Below are 26,784 nucleotides of genomic sequence, written 5' to 3' on the forward strand. Positions count from 1 at the left end.
AGAATACGTTAAAATTAACACAATAAACTCTAGTTCAAAAACAATTTGAATATTAAATTGTTATACCAGATTAAAATAATAAAGATATTATTTAATCGGCACGGAAACAAAAATTTTATTTTTATTTTATTATTTTATTTTATGCTTTTATTTTATTTTTAAATATTTACTCTTAATTATGTAACAACAAGAAAATTCAGTTATTAAAACAATCAGAATTATTACTGCAAGATATATTTAAATATTTTTTTAATGTTTATTGAAACTTTAAAAAAATATACAAATAAAATGTAATTACTAAAAAGCATTTTTTTTTTTTTTTTTTTTTTTTTTGCAATAATAGGGTCGGAAATTATCGACGGAAAGAGTGGAAACTTCAATTATTTTTTTTAATTAAAAGTTGACGGATGTCTGTAAATCTAATGAAAAAAAAAAAATCCCAATTTCATCCACTTTGCTCCTGACGTTTTTGAGTTATCATGTTTATATACATTTAGACAAAAAAAAAAAAAAAGAGAGAGAGAGAGATTTTAAAAAAGGGGGAATTTTTAATAATTTAGAGATATCTAAAACACGGCTTTACATTAAAATATTGCGATCGAATTGTTTTACTATTAGAAATTAAAAATGATAAGGTATTCAAGTTTTAAAAAAAAATTATTGCTTTTATTTTTTGAACTTTTTTGTTTTTGTTTTGTGGGGGTTTTTTTCATTAATTTTACATATAATTATTGGGGGGAAAAAACAGAAGCGGTTAGCCATGGCATGTCATTAAATCGAGCCGAGTTTTAAGAAACTTGTCCCCACTTAATAAATCTAAATCTCTTTAATTGTTTTCAAAAATTGCATCCTTTACAACCCAATATATTGGTTGAAAAATATATTTATCTCGGAATTCCACGACGGAGATTACATATTAAAATAATTTCGAATTGTTGTTTAGCTTTATTTATTTTAGATTTAATAAAAATAACACCCAAAATTTCAAATTACAATCCTAAATTCACCTGCATTTGAAGGAAACGGCAGCTAATAACGCATCACAAAACAATAGCTCATTAAAACTGCCAAGTTCTCGGGTTTCTATAATAATAGAATTTGCATTCCAACAAAATTCCATCTTTAAAAGTAGAATTTTAAATTCCTGGAAATCCGAATTGGTTTAAAATGCAGTGAGCGTTTCTTCCAAGAATTGAATAATTATAATAAATTTTTTCTTTTGCTTTATTCCTTGAAGCTGCAAGGGTAAAAAAATGAAATGAAAAAAAAAAGAAAGAACAATGATAGGCGTTTCAAAAAAAATAATAACCTATGAAAAAAAGCACAAAATATATAAGTAAACACGGCAGCCAGCAACCTGCCGTCATTTTTGCTCGTCGGTTGCGTCATACATAGCACGCCTCTTTTAATCCCGCCTCTTTCCATGATTGGCAGGATGAACAGAAAGGCGGAGCTTGGAGATCGTGCTTGTTAGCGGGCCAGCCGTTTCATCCAAACGCCCAGTAGATGTGCTGAGAGCGCCACTCGTTGCTTGTATCTTTTGCGTGAGCTTGACATTTCGCAAGCGTGCTCCCTTAGTTGGAACTGAGTGTTACAAATCCCACGTGTTTTCGGTTCTCGAAGTTTTCAGGGGCTCTCAGACTCAACATCGATCTACTTTGCAAGTTATTAAAGTCAATGTGGCATCACTTTTGAATAGAGTTTGAAGAAGAATAGTATGTTGTCCTGAAGGATTTCGTCATGTTGTTGTGAACTTAATTTATTGGACGAAAGTCAGCGTGAGCTGAAGATGTAAACAAGTCTATCGCCTCCATCGATACAGATTATTGATTAATCTGTTTCCCTGTTCAAAACAGTTTTATTTTTACATTTCGAAAGACTGAAGGGTGCAGACAAAAATCGTTTGGACTTAGCTTTCATCTTGCACGGAGAAAGGATCTGAAACTTTTGTTGATTAAAAACACATCTATGAGTTTGCCCATGACTTTCACATCAGTTGTTGCTTATCAAACTTTGATCCAAGCATTTCCATCCATCAGTCAAGCTTTTGACTTTTTCGCTTGCAAAAACTTATGAGTTTGTCAACAAGAGTGTAGCTGAGTGCATCAAGAAAAATTCCAGATCACCTGTTGCTCTTCAAACATTTTTTCCGAGCGTTCCCACCCACCAGCCAACCTGGTTCCATATCAGAAAATCGCCTCGCGCGACGCTGTGTCCCCCGAGTCATCGTATGTCCAGCACATGGTGAGTGGCGGCGTACACTTCGGGGGCATGCCGGTCATCTCGCCCGGGGGCTATGAGACCCCTCCGCCCCCGAGCAACTGCGCAGGTTGTGGATACCAGATAAAAGAACGCTATTATCTGAATGCAGCCGACAGACAATGGCATGTCGCTTGTCTCAAATGCTACCGTTGTAATGCCCGGCTGGATCAGGCCATGAGCTGCTACTACAGGGATGGTCACATTTATTGCAAAGATGATTACTTCAGGTAAATTTCTGTTATGAATTCGATTATCTTTTATAATTACAGTAGAACTCCAGTTATTCGGAGCGCAGTATAACCAGTTATGCCCCAAAACCCTTCTAACAAAACAAACAAAACCAGTAATTCAAATTTGTAATTTTATTTACATTTGCAAGTATATAATGAAACCTTATACTTAATTTTTCTGGTTTCTTTTTATGTTCATCTAACAATATTTACAGTTTACTGTATTTTGTTAAACTTAATTCGAGATATCAAAATTAGCTTGTTGTTTATTTCTGTCTAAAGTCTTTTTTTTTTTTTCCATTTAAATAATAAGGTTTATCAATTCTGTCTGATTCGGATAATTGAAGTTCTGCTGTATGTGTTAATAGAAATTTATTTACAGTAATCGAGTCTACTTTTGATCATATTGAATATATTTCATTTTTAAGAATTGTATTTGAGCATCCGTCCATAGTATAAAAGAAACGTAATACACAACACCTTGTATTATTCCAGCCTTTTTCAAACAGTGTCAACTTTTTTCCGTAGTTAAGAGTTCCATTAAAATTTTGCCAGGTTTTATCTGGCAAAATTGTGACTTGTAATTGTGACTTGATTCCTTGAAGTTTTGAAAGATTAAAATAGTGATGTATTTATCAAAGCAATGAATGCATTGTTTAAAAGTATTTATTTAAGTTGCTCTTTAAATAATTTGAATAGTTTTTTAATAATTTTCAAGGAATGTTCCCCAAATCTGATCTAAGAGCTTAGAAGTTCATATAATATAGATTTCAAGTTAAAGAATGGCTCCGTCAGTTTCTAATAAATTGGTAGCTCGCTTTGAAAATTTTTAAATAAATCTGATATTGAGATTTATATAGAAAATCATTTAATTCTAAAAAGACTGCTAAGCTCTAAAAATCTTGCATTGAAATCACCAGAATGATCTAGTTTTAAAATAATACCGCAGCTCAATTAGAAAGTCTTATTTTTTGAAGCCTTATTGTGATAGAATAAGCATTCCAATATGAATACAAAGTCCAATCACATCTCCTGTACTTATTCTTTAGTGCAGTTTATAAAATCTAAACGATGTTTTATAGGATATTAACAACTTGATAATGTGAATCTAGATTATAGAATTTAAAAATATTTTATCAAAATCATTTTTTTTCCTTCGAATTTCTATTAGATAAAAGTTTTACAAGTGTCAAATTGCAACTATTATTTCAGATGAAATTTGAATATATACATATATATTATATGATTTCAAAATTTAGGTAAGTCATAAGATTTTTTAGACAAAGTACTTTCAAGCTCCAAAAATGTTCAATTTTGATTGTCAGAGCATCTTAATACCAATGATTTCTACCAGCAATCATTAATTCATTAAGAGCAAAAATTGATTAAAAACAATGTGAATACGATCGTATTAATCATTAATTCATTAAGTGTAAAAGTTGACTAAAAACAGTAAAAATATGGATCGTATTTTTTTGTCACAGAATATATAAACATATTAAAGATTATTGAGATGATGAAACTTGAATGGAAAATTGAAAAAAAATAGCGCTAAAACTTTTATAAAATAAGAATTAAATTTCTTAGTAATTTTTCAGTAATTAATATCCTAGTATTTAATATTTTAAGAAGAGAAAAAAAATGGTAATTAGGATTCTTGAATTCACAATTGTTATGATAATGGATTGAAGTCTAAAAATTTATGGTTTTTGTTCTTTAGTTCTATTTTACATAATGGATTAAAACCCATTCATCCATTAAAAATCAACAAAATTTGATATAAAAAGATAGATTTAAATCAGCTACTTAAAAGATATTACCTTTATTTAAAAAAGATTATATTTACAAAGGATACTTTGATATCATCTAAAACATCTTACCATCAATAATTAGTTTGAATTCTTAATATGTATAATGGTTGTAAGTATAGATATCTAAAAATTGAATTTTTACTCGTAAAGCATTTAAATTATTTTCATTAGATACGCCGATTTTATGTTAGATTGATTACATTTTATTTCTTAATGAGGTATGAGATTCATGCGTACAGTGTATTTATATTAGTATGAATAAGATTATAGTTATTTATATTAGAAGATGAGTAGACCATTTAAAACTGTCTTGTTTGTCAAATTTTTCACTGCGATTCAAAAGATAAATTCATTTTTAAATGCCATTATTATGATTGTCTATTTTAAATACATTTGTTTATAAATGAATTTTAATGTTTTTGAAGGGTTTTTAATTAAATTTAGTCTATGCATACATTTTTTTAAAAACTCGGAACAAGATTAAAGTACTTGTAGTAAGGTTTTTTAAAAAATACATTTTTTTTCTGGCGAAACTAATTGATGAAATTAATAGGGAATTTTTTTGGCTTGTTTTTAATAAATAATAAAGCTCAAGGATTTGCTAGATGATATGTTAAATTAAATGTCAAGTCGGTTTTTATCTACAATATTAAGTTGTTAAGTACAAAGCTCATGTTTGTAATCTTATGTTTAGTCAGCGTTCTTTACTACCCACGATAAAATACAATTTTTTTTATGACATTTGATCTTGATATGCTTCTAAAATTGTTATTTTATTAATTGGCTTGGAATTTTTTTTAACATTCACTTTTTATTTTGTCCTTAATAAGCGTTAGAATGAATAATCTGTTCCTCTCGAGTACCTATTTTTTAACTTTGTAAAACTTCTTTTTACGAATTCTTAAAATTTTATAATATTATATGACTAACTTGCTCTCCTTTCAGTCATTTTTTTAAATGATTAAGTTTCTTTAATTGGTACTTTTTCATACATTCGTAAAATTTCTTTTCTATGAATTTAAAAACATTTTAAAGTTTTATCAAATGGTCAACTTCATAGAAACATAAACAGTTCGATTTAAAGTAATGCAATAGGAAAAATTACGGCACTTTTTCATATTGTATTAAGTAATTCATTTTTCCGTTCATTAAATGATTTTTGATAGTAAGAAATTCATTTGAAAAATAACGAACTGAATCTTACTGTTATAAAATTCTAAAATATATTATAAATAAGAAAAGAGCGTATATTTAAAAGAGATTTTTATAAAACACATATTATTAATGTTTTATATACATAAATGATTTGTTATAAGTTAATTTTAAACACTTGTCATTTTACGTGGTATCTAAAGACTTTTTTTGTTTTTTTCAAAGATTAATTGTCATCGTAATTATCATTATTATTATTATTTCAATTTCGAAGCATTAAAAAAAATCCCGTCTTGTTTTTTCTTTTTTAAAAATCGGAAATTTAATCCTAAATCCTAAAATTATTTTTAATTTATCCGCAAAAAATACATAATTTATTTTTATTCTTAATTTACCTATTACTTTAATAAAGCAGATTAGCTAAACGATCACTTTACGATGACATTCTTTTCTAAAGAAAGTTATACGCATCTACTATGAAAATATAAATAACTTTTAAAAGTTTTATTCTGATTTTTTTTTAAAGACAACATCTCAGGAATTCGAATAAAAAATGCACGTGTTTTATAATCAGCCCCTTTATCTCTCATAATCATTCTTATTAGTCCTCTTTAAAATCTTATCACATTTCTTCCAGATGAAGGGTTGTATGTAAACATTCGGAAACATTAATGAAATTTCGATAAATTTAAAACGACGTTCTTTGTCCATTTATCAAAGGAATCAACTTATATAAAACTCTTCAGCGTATTTCCGACGACAATCAGATATGTGTAATTTGTGTTAACAGCTAAATTAGCCTTTAATGGTAAATAATTTGTATGTCACCGAATTTCTGCTTTAAAAAAAGCTGAAGTGAAGCTTCCATTTATATTTAAATGCAGTCTTTTATACATAAATTAGACAACAGCAAATCTATTGGAAGTTTGGGGAGATTTTTAAAAAAAGTGGTATTTCAATTCATTTTATAGTAACGAATTAAATTATAAGAAACCGGGCAAAAATGATGGGTTAAAAGATAAGAAACAGATTAAATTTATATAAAATCAATAGAAAATTCAGTTTGATGAAGTAATTTTTATAAATAATTAATTTGACCTGATACTGAGTGCATATATTTTAGTGGACGAATTAAAGCTTAAAAATTATCTAGAAAATAAAGAAAAGCTTTAGTTTGATATATTTTCAAGTCTGTTTTGATCCAAAATGTATTTCTTTTCAAATTTCAGTATTCGCGTATAATTAAATAAATAAATAAATGCTAAATAATTAAGAAAACTGGCATTTTTATGAACATTTAATTTATTAATTTATGCACTTTTGCTTTTATTGGTAATATCAAATACCAACATTACTTTAACTGTATCAACAGTTTTATTGGTAGGTTATTTTATAAATTGTCATTTTTATTGATATTCTAATGATTCATAAACGTTATTCAAAAGTATAAATCGAATGCAAAGTAATATCATATGAAAGTTTTCATTATTATTTGCTATACTTTTATTATTGTTAAAAAGCTATTAACTGAATTAATAAATTTCTAACAATAATGAATTCTTAATTGATTGTCAAAGTAGAAAGCATTTATTAGTACGATTGCTTTTAAATTCAATTAATCTGAGCAAACCCGAAATGAATCAATAAATAAATAACTTTAAATGATTTATTCGCTAACTTAATTAAAGTATCAAATAACTGAATATAAATCAACAATAGATATCTTTTGAGATTTAAAGATACTGTTAATGTTCCTTGCTAGTCTCTTAAATGTACAAAAGCAAATTGCCTGAAAATGCAATACATATCAATTTCTGCTAATTCAAGAAATCAATTTGAAAAATAAGTACTAATGAAAATAAATACTACTAATGAGCTTATAGAGACGAAATAAAATGCTGATAATGTAATAAATAATAATTAATGATACAATAAATGCTCTGTGCTCATCTCTCTAATCTACAGAAATTAAATAATTAAAAGTTTCAAGAGAGATTTTCTGAAATGAGCCGTCTTCGTACATTCTCTTTTTCATAGCCTCTTCGTACCAGCACTATCGATGCAATTTCTGTTAATGCAACAAATCAAATTTCAAATATATTAAATTGCTGATAATGCAGTAAATAGTAAATTAGAAGCGCATTAAATGTCCTTTGCTTGTCTTTTAAACATATAGAAGCGAAATAGCCGAGATTAATTGCTTCTGGATGGGATTGTTTTCGTATTTTTTTTCTTTCGTAGTCCTTTTTTATCGGGCGCTATCAATCAAGTTTCTGCTAATGTAATAAATTTAATTAATTAATAAATAAAATAAAGGAAGTTGCTGATAAAAAATTTAATAATTATTGAAGGCAAAATAAACGTCCCTTGCTTATTTTTTCAAACATGCAGAAGCGAAATGGCTTCGAGACTGATATCATCTGGAGTGGATTATTTTCGCACTCCTATTTTTCGTTGTCCTTTTATTTTAATGGTCACTATCAGTTCAATTTCTGCCAATGGAATAAATTTAATTAAATTAATTAATAAAATAAAGGAAGTTGCTGATAAAAATTTAAAAGTTATTAAAGACAAAATAAACGTCCCTTGCTTGTCTTTTCTAAGCACAAAAGATTAGAATTTGAGACTATCATCTGGAGTGGGTTATTTTCGCACTTCTATTTTTCATTTTCCTTTTTTTTTAATGGTCACTATCAGTACAATTTCTGCTAATGGAATAAATTTAATTAATTAAATAAATAAAGAAAGTTGCTGATAAAAATTTAATAATTATTAAAGGCAAAATAAACGTCCCCAGCTTGTCTTTCAAATATATACAGAAGCAAAATAGCTTACAGTTTGAAACTGATATAATCTTTAATGGATTGTTTTCTCGTTTCTCTTTTTCACTGTCCTGTTTTTGTTGGTTACTGTCAGTTAAATTTCTGCTAGTGCAATAAAATGTTAAAATAAATAAATAAAATAAAATAAAACGAACGACTTTGCTGATAAAACAATGAATCAACCCATTAACTACCATTTTATTTTGAATTTTTTGGCCGGATAAGTTACATATACGCATAAAATGTTTTTGTAATAGTATAATTATATTCAAATTATGTTTTATTTTGAAAACATTTGATATTTTTGGAAAAGGTTATCAATGATCAGTACAAATCATTTCAATATAAAACAAGAGACTGAGTAAGTAACAAATCGTTACTATAATCTCTAAATTTCATATTTATGCACAGTATTTCCTTATAATATAAAAACTAAACCAAAAATATAATGTTTCAAATATGGCAATTCTTTTCCGTTCAACTTACAGACGAATTTCAAATTTATTCGCTTGTTGTAAAGAAACGAAGCACATAATAATAATAATATCAGCCAATATCGTGTCCACTTTCTGCAGCACACAATATTGGCTAATATATATACAGAATAAAACCGAACTGTAAGGCATATCAAATATATTTTTGCCTCCAATAGGTGAATGTAAAATTCTAAAATCCCCAAATTTGGATCATGGCAGTTAATGGGTTAAAGATGCTTGCTCGTTTTACAAATAAATACTGGGAAATAGCTGCAAATTTTCAAGACTGATTCTTCTGGAGTAGAATGTTTTTACCCTTTCCCTTTTCGTCGGAAGCTATCAGTGCAGTTTCTCTAATCCCTCGCTGAAGACCTGATATGCTAGAGGAGCATGAAATCCGTCTTTCCGAGGTGATTTTCATGAGTAATTTCACCTTTTTCATCACGTTGCGGCAAATCCGTGACTAGCGTTAAGAGGATTATCATTTCTTCTGTTCCAGGTGAGAAAATCGAAAAATCGTTTGAAACGAGACCAAAACTTCTTTTTGTCTTTTCTTTTGGTCTCCAAAAGAGGAGATAAGTGATTTCTTATTTCTTAGATAAGAAACATGGACCGCTGTATATATTTAAGAAGAGAAATTTTGGAAATGTGACGCCAATGCATTCAAGATATCTACTGAAAAGGAATACTAATTCCAAAGGGAAAAAATAAATACCTATGACGTGTTAAAATTTTTAACGCTTATATGAAGATTCATATAAGAATGGATGCATCTTCATTCTGGTATCGTTTTAAGTAATATGTCGAATGAAGTAATTTATATGTCTCCTTATAGAAACGTATCATAAGTCTGCGGTTAGGGTAAAAGTCATTTTAGGGCTTAGTTGGAACTACAATATTGAATTCTGTATTTCATGTTTAATAGCATTTGGAACAAAGAAAATATTATAGTTAAAAGCTTAAAATAGATTTTGTTGCGGCTTGCCATTAAGAAGAGAAATTTGGGATTGCCATTTGCCAGAGTTTCAAAAAGAATTTACCCTGTAATAACAAGAGCTAGAAATTCCTATGTAAATCGATTCCTGAAATATAAATTCACGTTAAACAATATAAAGAACGAGTACAAAATTAGAGATTGAGTTTTGATAAATTTGGTGAATATACTTAGTTTTATTTTTAGTACAAGAAAGATGTTTTTATCAATTCAATTTATGACAGAAATATGGAGCTCCAAATAGCCAAATTAAACAAGAGATCGAGCCAATTCGAATTAATGAATAAAGCTCAGAAATGAAGTAAAAGCAACGTCAAATATACGAATTTCTTAAATTCATGAAGAAAATTTTTTAAAAGAATGCAAGTAAGCAAGGTTTGATTTATATTAAAATTATTGAATCGTATGAGAGTCCATTATTTATATATATATATGTTATATAATGTAATTAAAATTGCAAATTTTATACAAAATTACTACTTCTGATAATTGAGTTTTGGAAAATTAAAACTTTTTTATATATTAATACGTTTTAAATAAAGTTTTCATTATCATTAACCAAAGTATTTTTTTTTTTTTGTAGTTTTGTTTCTAACAAAATACTTTGGAACTTTTTTCATCATTATCTTCTTTTCTATGCGTTAATTTCTGCAAAATAATTGCTTTTTAGCAGTGTTTCATCGTCATCACTTGTTTTTAGCGGTGTAAAATTCAATCTACAGCTTTTACAAACTTCTTTTTTCTGTAATTTCTGTAAAATATTTGTTTTACTCTTTTTGGGAGCCTGTCATGTGGCTAGTACCGCCGGATTGACATTTTTTTATATCCATTTATTTTTTAATTTCGGCTGGAAAGGGGCACGATTAGGCATAGAGAACAAAAAAGATTAGATACAAATGATTAACAAGTTTTTTAAAGTTAATTTAGAAAATCAATTAAATATAATAGATGAAATATTTCTGTTGATTTTTCGATTTTTAATTTTTTTTGATTAATAAGCAATAATTGAAGCTGGGTAACGTTAAATGCCTAATTTTAGCTGAGATCTTTATAAATTTCATTTAGGGTTCTAAAAAATTTAAAAATTCTTCAAATTATATACTTTTTTTAATAGAAGAATATTCATTTACGCCTCTTTCAACAAATCCTTTTTAATTAAATTTTCCGCTAATTCAAGATTACAAATTAATCTACAGATGTGAAAACCCTAAATAAAGATGTTGTTGCAAAATCATAAACGGCATTTTAGATGAAATATAAAAATTCAAATGAGTATTATTTGCTGTTAACAGCATTTAACCACTCCCTTATTATCATGGATTTCTTTAATTCTGGAATCATTTTTGCGTGGAAAACTGTGATTATGCTCCCATTCTGCATTTGGGGATATTCCCCAATTTTCTGCTGTGTTACAAGGGATACCTGAAGCTATTAGTGTAAGTAGATTTAGTGTAGCTTAGAATGAAAGTTTGTTCGGATGTAAAAATGTTCTTACATCATTTCACATCTGATTTATCCTAAGTAATTCATGTTGATTTAGAAGTAATTATGATACAGAAAAAAAACGAATTCAAAACGATTTTTTTTTTTTTTTTTGAAAATCAAGTTTATTTAGAAATTTAATACTAGATCGAATAGAATTCCTATCAGTGTAAAATTTTACTTGGTTTATTCAAAAATAAAATTTAAAATAATTATTTTCACTTTCATTTTCTTAAATTTTGATTCCTATTTCAGCAAAAATTTAACTTTTAATGAGGTAATTTTTATTATGAGTGGTAATTTTCGTTTTAGAATTCTTACAAAAGCGTTTAGTTCGGGAAACATAAGAAAAATACTCTTGTGTTTCGTCTTAGGTATGCAATTTGCTATTGAAGTTGTTAAATTTTTCAGAAGTTCAAATAAAATTTTTAATTAACCCAAAAACCAATTTGGCAGCTTCTGTTTGTTTAGCAGTCCATCTTTTTGAGTGTTTAGAAAAACATAATATTTTTTCTGCTCAAAATCATTTTTTTTATAAAAATTCGATAAATTAAAATCGTTATTTATGTATTTTCTATCAAAATTAAGCTGTTACCAGCCTGACTCTTGTACCGCATCTCAATTTTCTCGTTGGACCATGGCTGACCTTAAAAAGAGTTAACCATTTTAATCACTCGAGTAGTTTCGGCAGGTAAATTACCCGTTAAGTTTCGATTTTTTCCCCCTCAAACAAAGTTGGTTTTAGAAACCTACCAGCTATTTCTTTTTATCACTATTTGTTTGTTTTTCCTTAATGACAGACGCAAAAACCTTAACTACTTATAAAAATAAAAGCCGAACTCTACTTTGAAAACTTTTTTATTTATTTTTGAACTAACGATAACAAATGAAGTGTTTCTTTCCGATTCAAAGTTAGCGTTGAAAATTGTAAATTTATTAATATTATGGATATGAAAATATTTATCAAAACAAATATATCCATAATAAGATGTTTGTTTTTGAAAACCAGCCTGGGTCGGAGCTGAGATAAAATTTGCAAAGCAGCATTTATACGATGATAGAAATTTCATGATTAACATTAGGATGTGACTGTTTTCTCATAAGTCGTTTGATACTCATGTTGATCCTATTTGAAGAAATTAATGTTTTCTTTGTTGCTTTCAAATTTATAAAAAAACAATAACTTTAATTGTGCTTGATATTCTTTCATTTCCTCCCCTCAGATTTTTGAAAAGTCTTGGGCTTAAAATAGAAAATTATACAACTAATTGTTGGCTCTGAAGTTGTTTACATTTTTAAAATCAAAAACTGAATTAAAATATAATTACTGTTTCATATTACTAAATGCTTCAAATCACTTTAATGCAAAATTTTCATGTTTTAAGTATTCTTAAAAAATGTATTTATATAAATGTCATTATATAAATACTTGAAGAAAATCAAAAACTGAATTAAAACATAATTACTGTTTTATGCAACAAAATGATTCGAGTCACTTTAATACAAATTTTTATTGTTTAAATCTTCTGAAAAAGTGTTTATATAAATGCAATTAAATAAATATTATTTTTAAGATAATCAAAAATTGAAATAAAATGTAATTACTGCTTTATGCAGCAAAATGATTCGAATCAGTCTAATGCAAATTTTTCATGTTTAAGTATTCTTAAAAAAATATTTATATAAATGTCATGATTCGAATCATTGACTCGAATCATTTTGATGCATAAAACAGTAATTATGTTTATAATTTATTTTGTTTGTAAGTATAGTGATTTATTTCAGTTTTAGATTTTAAAAACATAAACAATTTTAAATGACATTTGTGCCTTCTTATTTGTCTGGGCCTCTCCAGCTGAGATCTTACTGATAATCCATTGATAGTATTGGACTCCTTCAGGTTGCATAATTTCATAGATACTTTATATATACTTTAAGAATATATAAATACTTTAAGAAAATCAAAAACTGAATTAAAACATAATTACTGTTTTATGCAACAAAATGATTCGAGTCACTCTAATACAAATTTTTCTTGTTTCAGTCTTCTGAAAAAGCGTTTATATAAATGCAATTAAATAAATATTATTTTTAAGAAAATCAAAAACTGAAATGAAATGTAATTACTGCTTTATGCAGCAAAATGATTCGAATCAGTCTAATGCAAATTTTTCATGTTTAAGTGTTCTTAAAAAAGTATTTATATAAATGTCATGATTCAAATCATTGACTCGAATCATTTTGCTGCATAAAACAGTAATTATAATTTATTTTGTTTGTCAGTATAGTAATTTATTTCAGTTTTCGATTTTAAAAACATAAACAATTTTAAATAGCATTTGTGCCTTCTTATTTTTCTGGACCTTATTGACAATCCATTCTTAGTATTGAGCTTCTTCAGGTTGCACAATTTCATAGACTTCATATAGTTCTGCTGTTCTTGAGGATATGCAACAACAACACATTTATGCCATGGTATATTTCTATGTCTGTGTGTGGCAGGGATAAGACAGAGGCATTTTATTTATAATTATTCGTGTTTGTTGGAATTCTAGAAATATTTTTGCACACTAACTAGCTTATTTCTAATTGAAATTAAACAATAATGGCATTTATATTTTTTCTATTTCATTTCATTTCATCTACCGTTAGAAATAATGAATTTTTTTTCAAGTCTTGGGTAAAAATTTAAATTAGAAATGGTAACTATTTATTTGTAGAGAAAGGAATGGAATCAATTCACTATTCATCCTATTTTCTCTGAGGTCTGAGAATTTATTAAATTGGCAATTTTCCACAATAAATTTTTGATGGGAAACTCTCTTAATTAAATAAATAAATATGACAAATTATTTTGAACTAAAATTTGCCTGATCTGAAGGGATAACCAACATATTCTCCACCTTCTCATCCCAATTTCCTCCCGTTAGAAATATGAATTCAAATGTTTGCAGAGCAAATTCATGTCACTTTATATGAAGCGGAAAATGTTATTTTTGTTAAAATAATTTATGTTTTTGGACTCATTTTATATTTAAAAAATATGTTTTGCAAAAGCGACGATGACGGATATATTTTAAAATACCGCGAGGCGAAAAACGAAATGTCAAGCCAAAATCAACTCACCGGCGCCGTGAATCTCTATCTTAGAGTCTAAAATATACTTTGAAACAACAAGATTTGATTTATATTCTATTCCATCTCATATTCAAGGCAATTTGTGCTTGTTTGCTTTGTCTTTTTTTTATTGTGAAGGATTTTTATTAGAGTGTTTTCTTATTTATTTCTCGAAATCCTTTAAGGAAATTCAAATAAATCGTATATGTTTTATTCGTGACTTATCACATCCAATGCATATAAATTCTTTTTAAAAATTTATTTCATTTCAGAATTATCAAATTCAACTTAACGCTGCGAATAATTTGCTAACTATTAACTCTTTGCACTCGAAAGTCTACTCTCAATCGTCATTCAAGACGGTGCATCATTTTGACATTTTATTTATTTTTTTAAAATTTTAATTGTTAAAAATATCTACAGAATGTTAAAACGTTGTAGATTCATTTTTCAGGAAACTCAACTTAAAACAGTTGCATGTATTAAGTGAATAATTATGCATCGAATTATCTTTCCGAGTGGATAGGGTTAAATCCAAACATATCAAAGCTTCTTAGTGTTTCATCAAGTATCAAATGTTTCATTTGTGGAGTATCAAATTCAAGTCAAGTATCAATTAAGGGTTCTTAAAATGTGTTTTGATTTTCTAATTCAAGTATTGTATTCGAGTCTTATGAAATCCAATTGACTTGTCTTAATTGAGAATTATTTAATATGTATATTAAATGTATATTATTAAATGTATTTAATATGTGTATTAAAGCTTACTAAAATATAATTCATAAAACCCAAGAGGGTGTGCACTATCAGCAGCATCATTCTTTTTTAATTTCTTCATTCTTTGATTTTTTAAATATTTTGTAACCAAAAGTAATTAAGGCATTTGTCTTAACTTAAAATATCTGTTTGTTGAATATTGATTACGTAATTGACTCGGATGTCTTTTCTAGGGCACCATTTACGATGGTACATCCTTTTGACGTTTTATGTATTTTTTTTTTTTTTAATTTTGAAAGTTAAAAAGTGCATACAGAGATGTAAGAAGATGCAATTTTTTGAGGTAATTCAAATTTAAAACAATTATATATAATTTTCAGAACAATATACAAGTCCTTGTCTTGGGTGAATTATTATGCATCGAATTTCTTTTCCGAGTGCAACGGGTTAATATTTTGATTAACGTTTTTCATTTTAATTTGGTTTCGAGTCTTCAGGGTCATGACAAATCTTTATGGATAACATGGAATTTTAAACATTTTTCACAATTTGAGAAACATAGCCATGAGTGAAAAAGTATTTTCGGAGCAGATGAGTATTGAAAAAACTTATGCGAGAAAATTTTAACACTTTTTTAGAAAAATTTCCGTTTTCATACTTAAGTATTTTTAATAAATGAACATTTTTCATTTAAATTCAGAAGAAAAAAACAACACCTAGTATTTTCAGAAAATTAATATAAAGATTCGCGTCTGCTAACTAATTTTCATATGTAATGCATCCTTTTTATTCTTTTAGAATTTCTCATATATTGCGATGTCTTATCGTAAGTTTAGAACTTTAAGTAAAATGAAGTTTATCGTGAGTCCATTTTCTGCCATAGTTGAGACCATGAAAGCATTTTGATCAAAATGTCTTTGATTTTCTTGCCCAGAATCTTTGACAGTTGGCCTTAAACTATTCATAAGTTGATCGCACTTGAACGCAACAGGTGTATTGACCCATGAGATTTCATTTACGAGTGTTATACAATCGTTTGCCATAAACGATTTTATACCGTTCCATATTTGAAATCCGAACGGTTTGTTGACACACAGTTGCGATCTCGTGTTGACATCGAAGTACGTGTAGAACGCTGGTCTTTTTATAGGGACGATGATGATTTTACGACTCGCAGCAGAATGGCGATGAAGGTGTTTTACGACGGCCCTTGTCGCTGGACTGAAGAAAATCCATCTGATTTAAACGCATTACACACACATGTATTATTTTTAGGGCTTCCACGAAACGATCGTTTGCGGTTTGGATTATTGGATTTGTCTTGCCATCTGGTTTGAGGTTAATATCGGGACGATGTCGTAATGTAGCGAAATTTCCCGATCAGTTTTTGATTCCTTGTACTGGAGAAGTAACTCGAATTTTATTGGACTTGAAATATCGGCACTCTCGGAAAAGTGTGTCGGCATCTTGTGTTGAAAGAAACTCCTGGTTTTGTTTACTTCATTTACTTAATTACTGAAAACGATAAAAAGAAATCTGATTCTAAGTATCAGGTTCTGCGTGCGTGTTTCGACCTCGCAATCGGTATTATCATTTCTTCCCTTTTTTATTAGCCCTTTAAAAGGCCATTTTTTCTAGTCATAGTATATTAAAATATTTTTAGGATTGAGATTGGATTAAGAAAATTGATTAATTTAACTTTTAGATAAATTTAATTTGATTAATTAATTTGGTTAATGAATAATTAACTATAAAGACACGCCATTTTGTGCGATATAAGGAAATGTAGGATCTAAGTTTCTGTCTTATTGAAAGAAAATTGTCAAAATTTATGCAAACCTACATAACTTTATAGTAAAATTTTAATGAATTTGGTGGAAAGCAAACTTTTCATGGCCATAGAAAGGATTAATGAAATGAATGAGTTCTACGGGTTGTTTCTCCTAATGAATTAATGGTCCATTCTTTGTATATGTTACAGTAAATGTAAATACGGTGATTAGTCACCGTAAACTTATGAATAATCTTCAGTAATTATGCGTAGTCAACTGTTTATTACATTTACCGTAACGTATATATTCTTTTTTTAAATATTTTTTGGCGCAGCATGGCCAAACATGGCTCTAGCCATTAAACCCTAGCAACCAACTATCTTGTAACGCTTCACGGAACTTCTTGACATGATTCAATAAACTGGGGGGGGGGGTTAGCAGAAACAAAAATTCTGTCACAAATTAATATTATATGTATTTAAACACGCGATTATCTGCGGAATCAGGTGTTTGACACTAATAATAATTTGTTAAATGACTGAAAATAGAAACAAATTAGCGAGGAAATGTTTTTAATCAGTTCTTATTTACAGTAGAAAGACTATGTATTACAATTATAACAATGGGCAAAAATGGGGCAAGTACTGTTTATTATGGGTTGTTAATTTACATTTTTACTGAAAGATCGATCAATTTTTTGTTTCCATAACTATGTGTATGTGTGTATCAAAGCATTTCATCCAACTGGTTAGATAACTTAGTGTTATAGGCACCAGGGGCACAGGATGACGTTATGTATCAAAGCATTTCTCTCTCTTTTTACTTGTATTCAAAGTTTTTTGTATTTTATTTTATCATCGCAAAAAGGAGATAAAAGAAGAGAAAGGCGGCAAATAATTCATGAAATAAACGAGAGTTAAATGTATTATGAATGATTAATAATATAATTTTAATTATAGCGTTAAAGAAATTTGATAAATCATAATTTAAATTGTGCAATTTAACAGAAAAGTATGATATCTTGGAGAAAGTTTGCCTTTTTTTATGATAAGTATTTTTGGAGACGCATTTTTAATGGTCTTATGATTGAAATTTTTTTTCTTTATTAGGAGCTATGATTCTTTGATTACAAATAACAATAATGAGATACAGATTCAGGAACTCTGACTCTAAACTATGTAGATTATTAGACCCTCTTTTAATAAGCCGACCAATTTAGTTTCTTTTTAATTATTTATTTAATTATATTTTATAACTTGATCAAAGTATTGATGATTTGCTTTAGATTAATTCTTTAGCTGCAAAATTAGGAAGAAATGAACATTTTTATTTATTTATTATGAAGCATAACATTCACGTTTGAGCAGTGTCTTAATCTTTTGTACTCGGAAAAGTCATTTGATGCATAATTATTCATACAATATAAGGATTTGTGTATAGCTTTGCGAATTATATATAAGTGCTTTAAATTGAATTTTCTCGAAAAATTGCATCTTCTTTACCTCTCTGTAGGCATTCTTAACAATAAAAATTATAAAACAAGTAAATAAAACGTGAAAATGATGAATGATGCGAGAGAAGACATCTGAATGCAAAAAGCTAACTATAAGCAGACCCTCGATGTTTATAAATATTGTAATCACTAAATTATCATAATGTAAGAGACAAGAATTTGATAAATTATTTTAATTCATTATACATAAAAGTATGTCAATTGAGAGTACTTTAAAGTACTTAAGGATACTTTAAATTGTGATTTATCAACGTGTAGGGATATGAAAAACGAATCGTTTCCTGACTCCATATAATTTCATTCGCTACAAAAATTGTTAAGACTTGAGCATCGATCAAAATGAAACACTACGCAAAAAAAAAAAAAAAAAAAAAAATGACTGGATTTAATTTGGAATTTAAAATAATACATTGCCAACTGTTGCCAAATTCATCAAAGCAATATAGACAAAAATACAAATAACTAACGCACGTGAAGGGAAAAAGAAAATATCTTGATACAATCTTCTCTAGTGCGTCGCCACAATCGATTTCTTTAGATCAAATGATCTTATTTACAGCATGTTTAAGCCTTTAAAAGAAATATTTATTATTAAGATAATTAAAGGTGGCCTTTACATCGGATGAGAGTCAAGCGCCAAATTTGCAACGGTATTTCGCATGTAATCATGCTGATGTAAACTATTTTAAGTTCAATTTTTTACAGAAATATATTTAATAGATTTTAACACGCCCACCTTCACTTCCAAGGAAAAAAAAATGTATTTAGCAGACAGTTAAAAGAATTGGTGGATGCGATTTATTGCTGTTATTATTTAATAGCGACTTAATTAATGTAGAGGTATCGTATTACTAATTATTACGTTAAAAGAAGAAAATAATTTTTAAAAACTGCAATTATTACTTTTATTAAAAGATCATGTGGGTTCGGATTTCTCTTATTTCAGCATCGAAACTTTAAAAAGTTGCGAGTTTTGCGAGCTGGAGCAGTAGAGGAAATTGAACGAAAATATTTACCTATCGGCGAATTGCATATGAAAATGCTCACTATTTATGTAATCCTCGGATTCATTTTTTGCTTGAAATTTCGGAATAAGTTATAAAACTTTTATGAATTTTGAAGGAACTATTCAAATGAAAGAAATTTGAAACGTTCATGATTGAAAATTGGTTTTAGACATTTTAATGTATGTTTAAAAAAATAATTATTATTCAATACTGAATATGCTATTGGATCAGCATTTATCATCTTTTATCTCTTATTGTTATAAAACATAACCAGTTTTCAATGCCAGGCATATTGCGCAATTTAAAAGTAGTTTGATGGTTAATAGCAAAATGCTATTATTATCGTACTCTATTGCATAATAACATCAATGTCATCATTGGGCAATCGTTTATTATTTCAAAACTAATTTGATACCCAAAACTTGCATTAAGTATTCGGCATCAACTTTAACTCGATCTTTTTATTATTTTAGATCTTTTTTTCCTATTCCTTTCTAGAAAATTGAAAGCAGAAGTGCTAAAAGACTATATTCGTTACGATTTAATTTTTATTAGCATATTTTATTACTGTTAACTTGCAGCTAAGCATATTTATATAGTAAACAGAAAAATACGCTGTATAATTTTAAAGTTGCATCAATTGCATATTTTTCGTTGTGAATCAAAAAGACGATTTTGAAATTACTAAACAGAATATGAAACTTTAATGAATTATAAAAATATTGTTTTAATGAAAAAGCTTCAAATGTTTCTGAAAGTTTATTATATTGTGGTGTATTTAAAAATAGAACAACAGTTTAGGTATTCAATACTTAATAAGTTATTCTAGAAATTAGAAAATTAGACGGCATGTGATTAGACGTTGGATTCTGCTCTCCAGACTTTAAACTGAACAGTATGAATGTAGCAAATGCTTAGGATGTAGATGAATACATTAATGCTATACTACAGTAACAAAATGCCCAGTGCAGTTGTTACGACTGGGGCTTTTGCCAGAATTGCCACACTATATATAGGCAGTCGATATGTTAATTTCTTCTCTTACTTTTGACGTAATGTTTTGTTATTTTTCATGTAAATATGGCGAAACAAGTGTTAGGCTTCTAAAATAACATGGCTGTAAATATTGTTAGGAAATTTCGGCATTCAGGTTCTAAATTTCAAATTCTTTTGTCTTCCATACTTTATTCTAAAATGATGCAATGCGTTTTGAACCTGCTATTGTGCGTCATTAGTATGAGTAAATCATTTCACTTGACATTGACCATATAGCTATTTAATCGGTATCGTATTTGACTTTTATTTAACCGGGTAACCGTAGCTAATATGCAAATATAAGAATTAAGACATGATATAAATACTTGTCATTATGTTTGTAATGTGGTTCGGTGCTGGTTTCGGGTCCTGTAATGACTTTCTATGTATTTATAAGTTTTTTTCCCATCATATCTGTAAATAGTTCATCATGTGTTCAATTTTATTTCCTCTTAAGAAATTGTGTTTAAATGAAACCTTTCCTTTTGTCGAACCCAATATTTGGAGACTTTTTATTTGTCATCATTTCCACTGCAGTACTCTAGTATCAAACGGCTGAATCCTAAACCGTTATATAAGATGTCACTTTAACAAATATGTATGACAGTTTTATGTTTAAAAATATTTTGTTTTAGGAAACTTGAATATTAAGTTATACATAAAAATTAAAATAAAATTAAGCACAAACAATATTCTTTGTAGACTTTTTGTATACATCTGACCATCCCATTACCACTGAACGAAGCAGTATCGATTGGATTTGTTGTGGCCGACTGCTGTCTTTAACTTAACTCAGGCTATGTGTTATGTTAAAGATCATGTTATGGATCATGACTGTGTTATGGACAAAGGCTATGTTATGGATCATGCTGCGTCCATAACAAAGGCCGATTCACCGAACTGACATCCTTCATGGCAGTTGACTCCCAGCCACTAGGTCGTCAATCACTAACCTACCTCCTCATCTTTCTGTTCACCTATTATCTTGTCTTTGGTGAAACAGGCCACCACTTTAAGAAAATCTCCTCGAAATTCTCAGCATTCCTCCAAATTCTCGTTCCACAACAACAGAAATCCAAACACTTTAAAATTTTTAAATAGTTGGTATAAAAAATTGACAATTTTTAACATCACGTCCTTCAGTGTTATAAGATTATCTGGTGCCATCAAGTACTGTACTTAAATCATCATTTTCAACTTTCATATTCCTTCACAGTTTCGAGATTTCTATGCATTCCTTTAAATAATTGTAAACAGTTTAACTATTCCTCCGCAGATGCGTTTATTTTCCTGCATTCTACTAAATTATTTCTGGTGGACTGGAGATGATTAGTCAAGAATGAAAAACTCGATGTCAATGGACAATGATCCATTCTTTCATAACTATCCTTAGTTGTAAAAGTAACATTTCATATTTTGTCAAACTTCGATCTTTTTGATGCTGCAGAACTTTTCGTTTATTCCTCCCGCAGTATCAATCGATTCATTAACAGGTAATATTTCAAGTCGGTCACCTGTTGCATCAGATGAGACTTGTAGGATTAGTGATTGACATCGTTATTCTGTTTGGAAAAGAATGTTAGCTTTGACTTACAAATGTCTTTTCCATCAAACATATGTTAATGGTATCTGTTCTTCTCGATAGTATCTAGATTATAGAGAAATGTGGATATTTCGAACATTTTTTTAATTCGAATCTTTTGAGTAGTTTTTAAATCTGGGTAATTCGAATCTTTTTGGTGCATTGTATTTCTTTTTATCATAATATTAAAATATAGTTTCTACTTCGATTTTCGTTTCGAAGTCAAAATTAAAACTTGTTAAAAACTGTTATTATCAATGAATTGTTTTTAATTGTTGATTACATGGTGCCTTAAGAGATCATAAAAGAAAAGTCTTTTAAAAGCCTTTCATACATACGATGAATTTATTGCTTATATACTTAAACAATGAAATTTTTTTAGTATTCTAAAATTCTTATTATTCCTACTTTTTAAAAACGTTGTCCAATTTAGATGTGAAATGTACTCTTTATTTTCAAGATTTATTGAACAATTGTTGTATTCAAAGTGGTTATAAATGAAATATTTTTTAATTATTAATATATATATTATTATAATTATTTTTAATTTTTAAAATATTTTAATTATAATTATGACTTTATTTAATAAAATTTTATATTTATTGCTTACTGCTGTTTTTTTATTTTAAAAAATTATTGTTTTCTCTTTCTGTGCTCAATTTTACATTCAGCTTTTTTTAAAAATTCAAATTATTGTTTAAATCGAATTGATAATCTCGTCGCCTACGAATTAGTCTAATTCCACTGTATTACAATATTCAGGCAAAAATTACTCTAGATAGAAAATTACTCAGCTTAGAAAAACTGCAGACTTTTATTTAGATTTACAGCACCAGCTTTCTTATCCTTTTGTTGTCTTTATACAAAATCTTTTGTTTACTGACTATGTTTGACGATCATTCAAGCTTCTTTTTTGTTTTTATGTTTAGCGCTTACATTTAAATAATATTTGGATTTCGAGAGTGATATTTTCTCAAATAGCTTCAAGCTATGAAAAATTATGATTATCGGTTCACTTCTTGCTGTTTATATTATGCATATTCAATGAGTAGGCGGATCATGCTGCAAAAACTGCGTCTTCTCTTTTACATCACAGAATACCATACAGTGATGTAAAGAAATCTATTACCAATAGGATTTTTACTCTGTGGCAAGAGACATGGAATATGCAGACACAGAATAAATTGCATTCTGTTAAACCTGTTATTGACACATGGCCCGTTTTATCGATGCGTAGGGCTGATGTAAAATTGTCTCGCCTACGTATTGGACATACTCGGATTACCCACAAACACCTGCTTTTCGGAGAAAGGGCACCTTTGTGCTCCTTATGTCACACCGAATTGACAGTTGGTCATATTTTGATTGAATGCCCAGCTTTTGAATCTCATCGCCACCATTTTTTTCATCTATCAAATGCTACTCTCCCAGAATTACTGGGACAGAATTACCATCCAAATATTTTTAAATTTTTAATTGCTATAAACCTTTTACCATATATTTAACTTCAACAATTTCCATTTTTATTATTATTTTAAGAAAAAGATGTCATATTTCGTCTTAATCTGTTTTAGCTATTTTATATTAGTTTACACATAAGCATACTTAATTTCATACGAAGTTCCAATCATCAACAAAGCTCTAATTTTTACCAAAGCATGGCGCAGTATGGCCAAGAATGGCCCTTGTGCCAAAAAACCCAAACTAACCAACCAACCATCAAATCAGCATGCTGCATAGCTAAATATATAATCACATATTTAAACATACGTAAATGATTTACTATTACTATTTTTTTAAATTTTAGTGTTGATTTCTAAATATTATATATTAGACTACGTACATGTTTGAGCTGACCTTGTTATTTCTGTTTTAATATTAGAAGGAAAAAGAAAGAATTAAAGCCAAAATGCGTAGTAACAAGTTAAACTGGCGCAAGTTAGCAAGTATCATTTGCGCTGAGTGTAAAGCGATTGATTTTATGCATTATTATTCTATATAATTACAAAATAATTTAGTTTGTATCAAATACGAATAATGGATTGACAACCTTACAAGATTTATTGATATAAATATTGCAGATAAAATAAATAATAAATATTTATTGATATTGTTTGTTTGCCTGAAGAAATGTTATTCATTTATATGTAATGGAATAAATAGTTAATCAGGAAGTTTTAATATGTTATATTTCTTATATTTTTAATTTTTTTTCTATATATTATATCTTTATATCTAAGCGTACTCTTCTAGTCAATTTTTAAGTGGGTTTTGAATACTTCATCACTATACCGTCTTAAAATTATTCAATACATCTTATCCATAATGTATACAAATTGGGGTAATTAAACCATAAATCACTTTAGAAATAACCTATTGGAACAAACTGTATGAATGACTTTATTGAAAGAAAACTAAAAGTGAAAAAAATTTGACTACATTATCATTATTACCATACATGTTTATTAATATTTTCTGTTTTAATGGCGTTTTATAATTTTTTAATGTATTATAAATAACGAATCCCTTAAATCAAAATTTCTCAAATCAATTGCCATGTTAATTGAAAGTTGTTAAATTTTATTCTTTTTATTCAATGGCGGAAACCTCAGGGTATTATTGCAACTATATTTCATTATTTTTAATGTAAAACTAAATTATAAGCCCATTAGCGCATGACTTATTTAAAAACGGGTATTTATTTTTACGAATGTTTATATTCATGTTTATTTCATGCATAAAGATTTTTTTATCTGTTAAATAAATCACAATCACAAATAGAATAAAGAATATTTGAAAGTGACAATTGACTGCGTCCTTTAATTACTTTTTACTTGACTGTAAAATAAATAAATAAATAAATAAAAGTCAGCCTAAATCAAGCTTCAAATATAATCAATTCGAACGCAAGTTTGCGTGTGATGAATAGGACCATATATTATCTTTTCTGTAACGTGGAACTGATAGTACCTGTAAACTTTATTTCATTAAGTGTTGCATGTCGATTGTTGTTTATTTATTCCAAATTAAACAAACCATTTAAAATATACATATAAGATGTCGTCTTATAATTTTTTTAAATTCGAACTGAGTTGTTGTTTATTTATTCCAAATTTAACAAACCGTTCAGAATATGTAAAACAGTTGTCGTACTATTATTTTTGAATTGGAGAGTGCGTTTTATTTCATTTATTCTTTTCTTTTGTAAATTGAGCACTTAACTAAAATTATTTTCAGAACGTTTGTTTTTTCACTCGGGGCATTTTATATATAATGAGTTTATCATTCTTCGTTTCTAGAAAAAATTTCAAATCAAAGTTTTGGTATTGGTATCTGGTATTTTAAATCAAAATACCAGATCAAAATTTCTTGAATTGATTTGGTTAACCCTAATTTTCAAGTGATATTTGAATTGCAATTTACCAAAAATCATCATTTTAAAAAATAGATTCAAATATATTTATGCATATGCATATTGTCTTTGTTTCAAAAAAAAAAAAAAAGACAGAGAGAAAGAGAGAGAGAGAGGTTACACTGTAAACATCTTTTATAATTTTGCGACTGTGTAAAGTAAAGTCCTTGTGAAATTTTTTAAACCACGATTGTACGTGGTCCTAAAAAAATGTCGAAATATGTAATATACAACCATAGAGATGAAATAGTGATTTTATATCTCGGCTCTATGTATACAACGCCTTAGTTAAACTTAAAAAAAAAAAAAAGGACAATATTTAAAAGAAATATTTTGAATCTAAATGTTTTTCTGAATTATTTTAGCATGCTAGTGTTTATAAGCCGGCTCATCGTTTGTATATTGCAACTTACGAAAGGCCGGATGTAAAAATTCTCTATAGAGAAAATATTATTAGATGTAGAGCTATTAGAACTAAAATATATTTTATATTGCATTATACTTTTTATTGAATTTTATTTAATCTATAGACAATAATTTTATGTAACTGGATTTATAGTATGGTTTTCATTCAATTTTAACATAATGTCTGTAGTTCTTCATACAAATTGCGACATGTATGATGAAAAAAATCGGTCCGGTGAATTTGTTCAAATTTGTTATCGTTCAGGTGAACACTTTACGTGGTAGGTGAAGGAATTTGAGCTTTCAAATTTAGTACGCAGATATTTCTCGGCTTTTGGATTTTTACTAAGAAAGCAGCTCTTAAAATTTTTATTAGTTTTTTTAACTGAAAATTAGTCAATACCTTACGCGTTCCCACCTCAGTAATTGTGAATTATTGTACAATTATTGCATTAATTACTAATGCAATTAATTAATTAAAATCCTTTATATTATCGTTACTGCATTCCAATAAATATTATACATCATTTTACAATAATAATAATTTTCAAAGAAACTTTTTTCTCTAATTTTGATAAATTTTAAAAACTGTTTTAAGCATATTTTAGAATGCTTTTTAATGTTTTAATTACTGTTATACACTCGTGCGCATTGCATACCCATGTTATCAATGAAATACTCTAATTAATAGACTTCTGGAAATGAAATAAAAATAGACAAGTTGTGCCTACAATTTATCATGCTGTTAGGTTTTCGAAATAAAGTATGAACTGTATGGAAATTCCTTTTTGATCACTAATTTATAAGTCTGCCTCTAGCTTATGCTTTGCAACTAACAAATTCGCACATTCCTCCCATTTTGGGGCAGGCCCAATTGCTTATAAATTTTTTTAAACTGGTTATTTTAAAACTATTTAAATTTTTTATAAAAAATTCTCATGATATAATCGCTTGAGAATATTGGGGAAATACATATGATAAATATGTATGTGCAT

General features: G+C 27.9%; 1 protein-coding gene across 1 annotated transcript in view; it reads left to right on the top strand.

Moving 5' to 3' along the window:
* The first annotated feature begins 1,513 nt into the window (after positions 1 to 1,513).
* Positions 1,514 to 26,784, top strand: part of LOC129981646 (LIM/homeobox protein Lhx9-like) — an 88,697-nt gene continuing 63,426 nt past the window's right edge. The window contains exon 1 of the mRNA XM_056092574.1: positions 1,514 to 2,489. Coding sequence (XP_055948549.1) covers positions 2,242 to 2,489 — 248 coding nt within the window. The 5' untranslated portion in view covers positions 1,514 to 2,241. The remainder of the gene's footprint in view (positions 2,490 to 26,784) is intronic.

Source organism: Argiope bruennichi, chromosome 8, assembly GCF_947563725.1.
Source record: "Argiope bruennichi chromosome 8, qqArgBrue1.1, whole genome shotgun sequence".
NCBI lineage: Eukaryota > Metazoa > Arthropoda > Arachnida > Araneae > Araneidae > Argiope > Argiope bruennichi.